Below are 12890 nucleotides of genomic sequence, written 5' to 3' on the forward strand. Positions count from 1 at the left end.
ATTTGTTTGCTCGTATAAAGGGGGCCAAGTGGTTCTCTAAGATTGATCTCCGTTGGGCGTATAATTTGGTGCGAATCAAGGAGGGGGATGAGTGGAAAACCGCATTTAATACGCCCGAGGGCCATTTTGAGTATTTGGTGATGCCTTTTGGTCTTTCAAATGCCCCTTCAGTCTTCCAGTCCTTTATGCATGACATTTTCCGCGATTATTTGGATAAATTTATGATTGTGTATCTGGATGATATTCTGATTTTTTCGGATGACTGGGACTCTCATGTCCAGCAGGTCAGGAGGGTTTTTCAGGTTTTGCGGTCTAATTCCTTGTGTGTGAAGGGTTCTAAGTGTGTTTTTGGGGTTCAAAAGATTTCCTTCTTGGGATACATTTTTTCCCCCTCTTCCATCGAGATGGATCCTGTCAAGGTTCAGGCTATTTGTGATTGGACGCAACCCTCTTCTCTTAAGAGTCTTCAGAAATTTTTGGGCTTTGCTAACTTTTATCGTCGATTTATTGCTGGTTTTTCTGATGTTGTAAAACCATTGACTGATTTGACTAAGAAGGGTGCTGATGTTGCTGATTGGTCCCCTGATGCTGTGGAGGCCTTTCGGGAGCTCAAGCGCCGCTTTTCTTCCGCCCCAGTGTTGCGTCAGCCTGATGTTGCTCTTCCTTTTCAGGTTGAGGTCGACGCTTCTGAAATCGGAGCTGGGGCGGTGTTGTCGCAGAGAAGTTCCGACTGCTCCGTGATGAGACCTTGTGCTTTTTTTTCCCGTAAATTTTCGCCCGCCGAGCGGAATTATGATATTGGGAATCGGGAGCTTTTGGCCATGAAGTGGGCTTTTGAGGAGTGGCGTCACTGGCTTGAGGGGGCCAGACACCAGGTGGTGGTATTGACTGACCACAAAAATTTAATTTACCTTGAGTCTGCCAGGCGCCTGAATCCTAGACAGGCGCGCTGGTCGTTGTTTTTCTCTCGGTTTAATTTTGTGGTGTCGTACCTACCGGGTTCTAAGAATGTTAAGGCGGATGCCCTTTCTAGGAGTTTTGAGCCTGACTCCCCTGGTAATTCTGAGCCCACAGGTATCCTTAAAGATGGAGTGATATTGTCTGCCGTTTCTCCAGACCTGCGGCGGGCCTTGCAGGAGTTTCAGGCGGATAGACCTGATCGTTGCCCACCTGGTAGACTGTTTGTTCCTGATGATTGGACCAGTAGAGTCATCTCTGAGGTTCATTCTTCTGCGTTGGCAGGTCATCCTGGAATCTTTGGTACCAGGGATTTGGTGGCAAGGTCCTTCTGGTGGCCTTCCCTGTCACGTGATGTGCGAGGCTTTGTGCAGTCTTGTGACGTTTGTGCTCGGGCCAAGCCTTGTTGTTCTCGGGCTAGTGGATTGTTGTTGCCCTTGCCTATCCCGAAGAGGCCTTGGACGCACATCTCGATGGATTTTATTTCGGATCTGCCTGTTTCTCAGAAGATGTCTGTCATCTGGGTGGTGTGTGACCGTTTCTCTAAGATGGTCCATCTGGTTCCCTTGCCTAAGTTGCCTTCTTCTTCCGAGTTGGTTCCTCTGTTTTTTCAAAATGTTGTTCGTTTGCATGGTATTCCTGAGAATATCGTTTCTGACAGAGGGACCCAATTCGTGTCTAGATTTTGGCGGGCATTCTGTGCTAGGATGGGCATAGATTTGTCTTTTTCGTCTGCTTTCCATCCTCAGACTAATGGCCAGACCGAGCGGACTAATCAGACCTTGGAGACATATTTGAGGTGTTTTGTGTCTGCGGATCAGGATGATTGGGTTGCTTTTTTGCCTTTGGCGGAGTTCGCCCTCAATAATCGGGCCAGCTCTGCCACCTTGGTGTCCCCGTTTTTCTGTAATTTGGGGTTTCATCCTCGATTTTCCTCCGGTCAAGTGGAATCTTCGGATTGTCCTGGAGTGGATGCTGTGGTGGAGAGGTTGCATCAGATTTGGGGGCAGGTGGTGGACAATTTGAAGTTGTCCCAGGAGAAGACTCAGCTTTTTGCCAACCGCCGTCGTCGTGTTGGTCCTCGGCTTTGTGTTGGGGACTTGGTGTGGTTGTATTCTCGTTTTGTCCCTATGAGGGTTTCTTCTCCTAAGTTTAAGCCTCGGTTCATCGGCCCGTACAAGATATTGGAGATTCTTAACCCTGTGTCCTTCCGTTTGGACCTCCCTGCATCCTTTTCGATTCATAATGTTTTTCATCGGTCATTGTTGCGCAGGTATGAGGTACCGGTTGTGCCTTCCGTTGAGCCTCCTGCTCCGGTGTTGGTTGAGGGTGAGTTGGAGTACGTTGTGGAAAAGATCTTAGACTCTCGTGTTTCCAGACGGAGACTCCAGTATCTGGTCAAATGGAAGGGATACGGTCAGGAGGATAATTCTTGGGTCACTGCCTCTGATGTTCATGCCTCCGATCTTGTCCGTGCCTTTCATAGGGCTCATCCTGATCGCCCTGGTGGTTCTGGTGAGGGTTCGGTGCCCCCTCCTTGAGGGGGGAGTACTGTTGTGAAATTGGATTCTGGGCTCCCCCGGTGGCCACTTGTGGAATTGAACTTGTGTGCATCATCCCCTCTGTTCACCTGCTCCTATCAGGATGTGGGAGTCGCTATATAACCTTGCTCCTCTGTCAGTTTCTTGCCGGTCAACAATGTAATCAGAAGCCTTCTGTGCTTGTTCCTGCTACTAGACAACTCCCAGCTAAGTTGGACTTTTGTCCTTGTGTGTTTTTGCATTTTGTTCCTGTTCACAGCTGCTGTTTCGTTACTGTGTCTGGAAAGCTCTTGTGATCGGAAATTGCCACTCTGGTGTTATGAGTTAATGCTAGAGTCTTAAAGGAATTTCTGGATGGTGTTTTGATAGGGTTTTCTGCTGACCATGAAAGTGTCCTTTCTGTCTTCCTGCTATCTAGAAAGCGGACCTCGATTTTGCTAAACCTATTTTCATGCTACGTTTGTCATTTCGTCTAAAATCACCGCCAATATATGTGGGGGCCTCTGTCTGCCTTTTGGGAAAATTTCTCTAGAGGTGAGCCAGGACTGTCTTTTCCTCTGCTAGGATTAGGTAGTTCTCCGGCTGGCGCTGGGCATCTAGGGTTAAAAAACGTAGGCATGCTACCCGGCCACTTCTAGTTGTGCGGCAGGTTTAGTTCATGGTCAGTAGTTTCCATCTTCCAAGAGCTAGTTCTCATATATGCTGGGCTATGTTCTCTCGCCATTGAGAATCATGACACAATGCTGTATAAATGTCTCTAGCTTTTGGGGTGACTCAGAGCGAGCTAGTTCATCTTTTATAATACTAGACAGACCCCTTTTAAAAATAGGCAATTGTGCATAACTGTCCAAATTGGTATCTACCGCTAATCTCCTGAATTCAGTGGCATACTCAATAACAGAATGTTTAGCCTGGCGTAAAGACAACAAAGCAGATTCAGCGGTTGCACGGCGATTAGGGTCATCAAACATTAATGCCATAGCGGCCAAGAAATCATCCAAGTTATTTAACCGTGGGTCTCGAGACTCAATCATCGGATTCGCCCAGGCGAGCGCTCGTGAGGTCAGTAGCATTATTACACACAATACTTTGGATCTATCAGTAGGAAAATGGTCAGCATGCACATCAAAATATAGCATACATTGATTCACAAAGCCACGAAATTTGTCGCGATCACCATTAAATCTGAATGGGGGCAACTTAGGTGGGCTAGCTGGTGGCGGTTGCCCAGATGGTAAAGTCACTTGTGCAGCCATTTGCGTGCTTATGTCCTGAAAAGCCCGTCCATACTGGGACTCTATGCCAGCAAGTTTGTTTTCCTGGGCTGCCATGCGGTTGCTTAAGTCCTGCAAAGTTTGTCCAAACACTTGTTGATTGTGTTCAAAGCTTCCAAACTTCTTTTGCAGACCTTCCACATCTTTCTGCAGTGATCTAATTATGGAAAACACCTGCTCTAGTCTGCTTTCTGCAGTCATTGTTCCAGCAGTCTCCTTCTTTTTTATGGCTAGAGTATCCTGTAATAATTATAGGGGATAACTCAGGAGACTCTTTGCATGGAACAAGACAACTACAGGACACAGTTTTATAAGTGGTAAAGTCTATATTATCACACGGTGATTCAAACAGGTGCAGAGAGAAACTCAAGTCCACAACACTTGGTGTAAATATTAAACGCAGCTTAGCAGTCTATAGGAAACCTCAAAGGAAAATGCAATCAAGCAGAAAGTCTATGAAGCACAATTATTCTTGAGGAAACTTGACACGAATAAATCCTTGTCTTAATCCAAACACAGATAGATATGCTCATAGGCAGTTCAAATAATATCTTAGCTCAACCAGGGAGGCCTGGTTAATAGTCCCAGGTTTTTGCAGAGCAGCAAACGCTTACATGTCCAGCAAATGCAGATGGAAGTAAATACGAGCAGCAGATGAAGGATTACTGGAACTGGTGTATGCAGCAGGAACTCAGAGCAGAGTAGCAGGATCACCACACAGGTTCACAGGAGCAGGTATATAGCCAGGGAGTAATCACAGATCAGGAGCTGGATGCAAGGCAGAATACTCTAGCACAGACTGAAGGCTGGGGTGGAGTTTTATAGCAGGAAGACACAGTGCACATGAGACCAAAGACGCCATCTTGGAAAAGGGCAGTAATGCACAAAAGGTAAAAAATGTTCAGAGTCCTGCCAATTTTCAAAAATGGCATATTAATAGTTCCTGCCCAATCCATAGGTCAGATGCTGTTTGTGCATTATCAAAAAAAACCAAAATGCCAAAATGGAATCACTTATCATGTGTAGACTGCACCCCGACGCGTTTCCCTGCTGTAACGGTTCATCAGGAGGTAAGAATAACAATATCAGATGGCGGATGCCATGATGGATACGCACCAACAGACATACAATAAGCACTATAAAGTATTTATAGTGCTTATTGTATGTCTGGGTTTTTTTGCTACCTGATGAAGGCTGCACTGTAAAAATAGCAGCCGAAACACGTTGTACTGTGTTTTAAAAATATTATTTATTTATTTTTTCCTTTTTTTGTTTTGAGAAAATAAATGAATTTTTATTAACATTTTTCACTGGAAGTGGATGCATTCAAAAAATCCTAAGGTGCTTAGCGCCACATTTGCTTGGAGTATATTTTCCCTTTGAACTAAGTACTCGTAGACAGTAATGGAACTGTTGCACCAAACATATTTCAACAAAAGTGATCCTGAACTTTTTCCAGTGTTCATCTGCATTCCTTCTGCTATCACCAATTAGGGGCACCAGAAAACCCTCTACCCCCAAAGACGATCATATGAATTTAAAAAGGACAAACATGGTGTTGCCTCTTGCTTGTAGTCATTTTATCAACTATCATTTATCACTAGGGGATCAATGGTTAGTAACCACAAAATGTTTTTTTTTGTTTTAAATCTCAGAAGTTATATTCTATCATAATACCGGCAACATTGCGGAGCACACCCTTGACCAGAGGCATCATAGTATGGCTGGTTAACATTCCAGATAAGGCAAATAGAAAGAATGCAAATCAAAAGTAAGTAAAAGTGAAGCTGTCACTTGGTTTATAAAATTCCCTAAAAGTATTGAACTCCATAAATTGTGTCTGTACTCCACTAATAATACAATTAAAATAAACTTTTTTTCAGTTTGGTTGAACTTCCTCTGTAAAGATATAGAAAAAAAGCAATTAGAAAATGTTAAAATTTCTGACAATGTAAATTTGATTATTTAATATTTGATTATTTAAAATATTCTTATATCTTTATAAGACAAGAGATGAACTTCATGAGGGAATGCCTACCTGACATCACATGATGCCACATGATATTTTTAGATGATTCACAGAGCCGGTTATATTGCTCTTGCCTCACAATATTGCTGGCTATAGACTTACAGTAAGACAACAATCATCCTGTTGACAGCTATCTTCCCTGATTTACCATGGAGGCAGTAAAACCCTCAGTGTCATCCTTGTCTTCTGAGTCCTGTGTTCTGCACAGCGCAGCTGAGATGTATTACTGTCTGCACAAAGTGAAGCAGTCAGAGGACAAACTGATCACAATTACTGCTCTCTTTACAGCCAGCAGCAGAAGACAAGGAAGCAGCTGCCTTTACTGACTTATTTCCCACCACAAAGAAGCCAGGCGAGATGTAAGGCCACGTTCACACGATAAGTATTTGGTCAGTATTTTACATTAGTGTTTGGAAGCCAAAATCAGGAGTGGAACAATCAGAAGAAACGTATAGTAGAAACATCTGCACCACTTCTGCCTTTTTTTACCCACTCCTGCTTTTGGCTTCAAATACTGATGTAAAATATAGACTGTGTACACGTGGCCTAATACTGTTCCCGGGAGACGCTCCTGCCCTGGTGATGTGCTGGGAACGTTAGTCGATGTACAGGCACTTCAGACACTCCCCGCACACAAATACCGGCCCTCTGTCAGCCGTATTAGATCCGGTGCACATTATCGGGGAGATTTTAAATACAAAATGTTCCAAAAATGGAGTATATAGTGAATGTGTGTTTATCCTGAGTAGTTGAGATGAGGAAGTGTCCGACTGGTAATTTTTACAAGTCTCTTCTGAAAGTTGTCTCCATTTGAACCATCGTTCAAATCTTCTGCTAGTTTTTTTTATTAGAGTTGATAAGAAGTGATATGTTGCAGTCCGATTCATCCACCTCTCCCCTTGTTACTATTCTCCTCCAATTTCTTCACTGGCTACCTACTAACCCCAGAATTTTCTTCTAAATAATAATGTCCATAGTCTGTCCCCTCCAAACATCTCTGACCTTATCTCTCACTACCTTTCCACACATAATCTTCAGTCCTCACATTACTTCCTTCCTTGTTTTCCTCTCACCTTGTCTGCTCTTCAGGCAACTGTCTCCAAGATTTCTCCCATCCTTCCCCAATCTGTCAGACTCTACCCAATCTGTGACAAATTAAAGAGAGTTTTACAGGCTTAAAATATTAATCATCCAATAAAATGAATGGAGCTGAGCATGACGACGCCATTCCCAGGTAAAGCAGCTGAGGTCACATTCACCTCAATAAGAGATTATCTGCAGTATCTAAAAACGGTCACTACTCCGTGTACAGAGCTACACTGTCCTCTGTACAGATCTAACCTCCGCCATAACTCAAAACAGCTGGTTGGTTGAGGTTCTGGACCACCACCGATCTGATATTGATGACTTATCCTTATCCTATTTAGTAATAACCTATGAACAGCGTCTCCCTTCACCTAGTGTCTCCTTCCCCTTTATCTTGAGGATTGTAATCCCTTGTGAGCAGAGTCCTCTCTCCCTATGTACTAGACTTTCACTTACTTGGCCATGTTTATTGTATGTATTTCCCCCAAGCTGCTGGGTGACCCCCCATCAAATCGATAAAGTGTTTTTAATCCGGCCTCTTTAAGGATCACTCTCAATGTTATATTCTCAAAGTAAGGGCTCATACTCACCTGCAAGAAACTCGGATGAGTCTCGCACGGCAATACCCGGCGCTGCACCCAGCACTCAGGAGAGGAGAGTGCGGCTGCATGTATTGCTATGCGGCCGCACGCTCCGATCTGAGTGCCGGGTGCAGTGCCGGGTATTGCCGTGCGAGACTCATCTGAGTTTCTCGCAAGTGAGTATGAGCCCTAAGGCTAGCCCTACACATATGAGCGCTCATTCGGCCATCAGCTAGCTTACCCGGCTCCCTTATACATATTAATGCTAAACTCGGCAAAAAAATAAATAAATAAATATATAATCACAATATCTCTGTCAATATATGTATATTTAGAAATAGAATTGTTATTTATTTTTTTATGTCAAGTCTGATAATCACCTGGGGTTTATATAACATACAGTGCAATCCGCATTCCGGGACTCTAAACTTTGTGAATTTTCATGAAAAGACTGACATCTTGTGGTATGAAAAGATTATAACAGTTCATCCACTATTATTAACTAAAAGTACATATGCACACGATGCCTCTTTGAGGTGCGAAGGCTTTCAAGAGAAGGACGCTTCAGAAAACACAGTTATTTTATTTTCCTAAAGCACTTTTTGTCTTTTGTATGTTTTTTGGTTGATTCCCGAGTGCTTGTTTGATTTTTTTTTTTCATTTTCCAATCCTTTCTGAGGTTTTGGGGCATCTTTTTGACTGGCATTTCCAGTCATCTTGCCTTGCGCAGGCATGTACTACGGAGGACAGAGAATGATCTTCAATCCAATATTGCAGCCAGCATCCAGCCAGCGGGTAAGGAAAGGGTGAATCAAACTCCCGAAACCCCCGCCCATATGGCTGAAAACTGGTCCCGCCAAAATTCAGGTGACAGGTTCCCTTTAACAAAAAAGTGTGAAACAGCTGAAAATATGTCTTATATTCTAGGTTCTTCAAAGTAGCCACCTTTTGCTTTGATGACTGCTTTGCACACTCTTGGCATTTTCTTGATGAGCTTCAAGAGGTAGTCACCGGGAATGGTCTTCCAACAATCTTGAAGGAGTTCCCAGAGATGCTTAGCACTTGTTGGCCCTTTTGCCTTCACGCTGCGGTCCAGCTCACCCCAAACCATCTCGATTGGGTTCAGGTCTGGTGACTGTGGAGGCCAGGTCATCTAGTGTAGCACCCCATCACTCTCCTTCCTGGTCAATAGCCCTTACACAGCCTGGAGGGGTGTTTGGGGTCATTGTCCTGTTGAAAAATAAATGATGGTCCAACTAAACGCAAACCGGATGGAATAGCATGCCACTGCAAGATGCTGTGGTAGCCATGCTGGTTCAGTATGCCTTCAATTTTGAATAAATCCCCAACAGTGTCACCAGCAAAGCACCCCCACACCTCCTCCTCCATGCTTCACGGTGGGAACCAGGCATGTAGAGTCCATCCGTTCACCTTTTCTGCGTCGCACAAAGACACGGTGGTTGGAACCAAAGAACTCAAATTTGGACTCATCAGACCAAAGCACAGATTTCCACTGGTCTAATGTCCATTCCTTGTGTTCTTTAGCCCAAACAAGTCTCTTCTGCTTGTTGCCTGTCCTTAGCAGTGGTTTCCTAGCAGCTATTTTACCATGAAGGCCTGCTGCACAAAGTCTCCTCTTAACAGTTGTTGTAGAGATGTGTCTGCTGCTAGAACTCTGTGTGGCATTGACCTGGTCTCTAATCTGAGCTGCTGTTAACCTGCAATTTCTGAGGCTGGTGACTCGGATAAACTTATCCTCAGAAGCAGAGGTGACTCTTGGTCTTCCTTTCCTGGGGCGGTCCTCATGTGAGCCAGTTTATTTGTAGCACTTGATGGTTTTTGCCACTGCACTTGGGGATACTTTTAAAGTTTTCCCAATTTTTCGGACTGACTGACCTTCATTTCTTAAAGTAATGGTGGCCACTCGTTTTTCTTTACTTAGCTGCTTTTTTCTTGCCATAATACAAATTCTAACAGTCTATTCAGTAGGACTATCAGCTCTGTATCCACCAGACTTCTGCTTAACACAACTGATGGTCCCAACCCCATTTATAAGGCAAGAAATCCCACTTATTAAACCTGACAGGGCACACCTGTGAAGTGAAAACCATTCCCGGTGACTACCTCTTGAAGCTCATCAAGAGAATGCCAAGCGTGTGCAAAGCAGTCATCAAAGCAAAAGGTGGCTACTTTGAAAAACCTAGAATATAAGACATTTTCAGTTGTTTTACACTTTTTTGTTAAGTATATAATTCCACATGTGTTAATTCATAGCTTTGATGCCTTCGGTGTAAATGTACAATTTTCATAGTCATGAAAATACAGAAAAATCTTTAAAGGGACTCTGTCACCTGAGTTTGGAGGGAACAATTTTCAGCCATAGGGGCGGGGTTTTCGGGTGTTTGATTCACCCTTTCCTTACTCGCTTGCTGTATGCTGGCTGCAATATTGGATTGAAGTTCATTCTCTGTCCTCCGTAGTACATGCCTGCAGAAGGCAATCTTGCCTTACGCAGGCGTGTACTATGGAGGACAGAGAATGAACTTCAATCCAATATTGCAGCCAGCATGCAGCCAGCGGGTAAGGAAAGGGTGAATCAAACACCCGAAAACCCCGCCCCTATGGCTGAAAATTGTTCCCTCCAAATTCAGGTAACAGAGTCCCTTTAAAGGAGAAGGCGTGTCCAAACTTTTGGTCTGTACTGTACATCGAGGAGGGGGCCATATTTCAGCTTTTCCATGCTAAGGCTGGAATCACACATTCGTTACCATGATGTACGAACCGGCCGTGGGTCTCCTGACCAGAACCTGACAGCCTTGTACTTAGACTGCAAAACGTAAATGTGTGAATCCTGGCCTGAACAACATGAAGATAAACTTTGACATTCACTTTAGTTACAGCTGACTTTGTCCTTTAGTAGGTAAAGGTCATACATATATACAAATATGAAAACAGAACGGACAATACACATAATAGACAGACTATGACAAAGATTTACTGTAGACTCTATATCCAACACATACCCAAAATGTATTTAATAACTTCATGTCGTACATCATATTTAAGTAAAAAATAACAAACATTTTACTATATAAATACAATGATCACATGACAGGACTGATGATGATTCTAAGAGATATAAACACCATTCATGATACTGGGTTTGTCATTTGGAATAATGTATTGGGTATTATTTTATATACTTTTTCCTTGAAGACGTACTGGTGGTTCTCATCAGCATTCATCTCTTTCCTGCCTTTGATGATATCTAGAGCGCAGAGGTGTCTGCAAATTGAGATTCTGTTTTGGCTTTTATCCTAACTCAAAGGATATTGATATGGACTCCAATAGGTGGCACTAAAGTCCCAGCCCTCTTCATCTCTGAAGAGGCAATTTGCCTATGTAGTTTCCCAGAAATGCATTGCATAGCTTATAAGCCTCTGGCATGCCAAACATGTCACGCTCCACAAGGAGAGACATTGCCCCTTGATCCTACTTGATTATGGGCACAAATACTGGGTCATTATTACTAAACAGTGTTTGATAAGACACCCTATTACCATCTTGGCCACCATTTCCATATATGGCACAATAGATGGGACATTTATATAGAGGTAGAGAGGGTGCTGAAAAAGTGGAGCCAGAGAAGTTTTCGCACCAAATGATGCAGACACAATTCATGGTTGAGAAAGTAACCATAGCTAAATGACAGACATTTTTTAGCAGCTAAAGACCTATCATATAATCAAAGAGTGACCCAGGCTTCATTAAAATCCATTGCACCTGCTCGCCCCTCAGTCTTTCTCTGTGGCTCTTTCTATTAGGTTTAACAATAGATTCAATGTACTGCATTATCTATGGAGGCCTGGGATTGAAAGTCAAGAGTGGGGAAATTAGAAGAACTTTTTTTTCCTTTTATTGCAGGTACTGATTTGCGAACTGTATTCAGTACGTCTCTTCTATTCATATCACCAAAAATGTAAGTTACGATGTGGTAAAAAAAATGTCTCCTATATATTGGAAAACCGCATTAATAGATATGTATATGTGTATTATACCTGAGCTGATTGTTGAGTTTGTATTATGAGGAGCTGTTGTAGTAAAGGAGAAAGATTAAGTGTAGCTTGTGGAAGAGTTTGATCTTCATTGATGATATCTGTATTTGATAACATTAAAGCCAGAGATGCTAACTCTGAAAATCAGAAGATGATTATCGTAATTAGTGGGGCCCTTTAAAGTGGTGACAGAGCAATCTGTATCTCATCTGTATCTCTTTTTTTTCTGTAGAGTACAATGGTGGATGTAGCAATCTTTAAGATGGTGAGGGCAGGATGGAGAACATAAAAAGGTGAGTGGCTTGATCAGAGAAGAAGTCATCTGTGAGTCACTGAATTTATCTGCACGGTCTTCAACGTGGTCAATGTATCGTGGTAATTTTGGACTTTTACACCAGGGCTAATGAGGCTTCATCTCGTCTTACTTGAAGTCAAGTGGTCCTCGAGTCTTTGTTTCATCACCTACATGAACATCTATCTCATATGATTGCACATAGATCTCAATGTCTCTCTTTGCTTGAAGATATAGCTGACATAAGTGTTAGCTTCTTCTTTGAAATCTCTGTATGCTTTAAATAGAACCGTGCATGAGGTGGGTGGTAACCTATAAAAAAAAATCAAAAGTCAAGATTTACAAAACAGAGAAACTAGGTCTCCTCCAGAAGGAAGAGAGCTAGCTTATCATGTAATGTGACTAATATCAGATAGCACATCATCAGCAGGGTGAATTTTGTACTTTTAAACCATAGAGCATTGCCTTTATCCGAGTCTACCAGGGCTTTTGCCTTCTAGTAATTGCTACAACCCTCTAATGGCACAATTGTGGCAAAATTTATTCAAGCTATAAAAAAAATTGATGGAAAGAGCCGATCATAGCTCACAATCCACCACTACTCTATATAAACGTCCTATTTTTGGTCAGAATGCCCTTTAATTTTCTAATGACTTCCAGAGAAATTTTACAAGAGTTTGAAATGTTCAGGAACTTTTTTATTTTTATACCTATATTTTATGACCATTCATATGTTATTACTACGGTATATTTTTTTAGTTATTCAAGTGGTTTATTATTATTGGAGAAGAAGAAGGCAAATAGAAGAATAAAAATACATACTTTTCTCATTTGCACGCCTATATTTTTAATTGCATGAAGCATCCTAAAAATCCTTGTTATATTCAGCTTATAACCTATGAAATCTTAAAAGAAACATTAAAAGAGCTAATTTTTATAGCACAATTATAAGAGTAGATTTTTTTCCCCAAGCTTCCCAAGCTTCACACACTTTACTACACGTGATTTTTTTAAAATGATTGTGAATTGCTCATGTATGCCTGGACATATGCTTGAAAGTACTTTGGTTTACAAC

At 42.4% G+C, this 12890-nt stretch overlaps 1 protein-coding gene across 4 annotated transcripts in view; it reads right to left on the bottom strand.

Moving 5' to 3' along the window:
• Positions 1-4426: 4426 nt before the first annotated feature.
• LOC143806513 (receptor-type tyrosine-protein phosphatase eta-like) overlaps positions 4427-12890 on the bottom strand; it is a 28926-nt gene continuing 20462 nt past the window's right edge. For 2 of the 4 annotated variants that reach the window (XR_013221489.1, XM_077287131.1), the window contains one exon: positions 10480-12127. Coding sequence is in view for 3 of the 4 variants with exons in the window: in XM_077287131.1 (XP_077143246.1) it covers positions 12024-12127 (104 nt within the window). In the remaining variant the exon portion in view is untranslated. Of the gene's footprint in view, positions 5672-6874; positions 6947-10479; positions 12128-12890 lie in introns of those variants that run through there. The other 2 variants (XM_077287132.1, XM_077287133.1) reach the window with 2 other exon arrangements.

The sequence above is a fragment of the Ranitomeya variabilis genome, chromosome 2 (genome assembly GCF_051348905.1).
Source record: "Ranitomeya variabilis isolate aRanVar5 chromosome 2, aRanVar5.hap1, whole genome shotgun sequence".
Lineage (NCBI taxonomy): Eukaryota > Metazoa > Chordata > Amphibia > Anura > Dendrobatidae > Ranitomeya > Ranitomeya variabilis.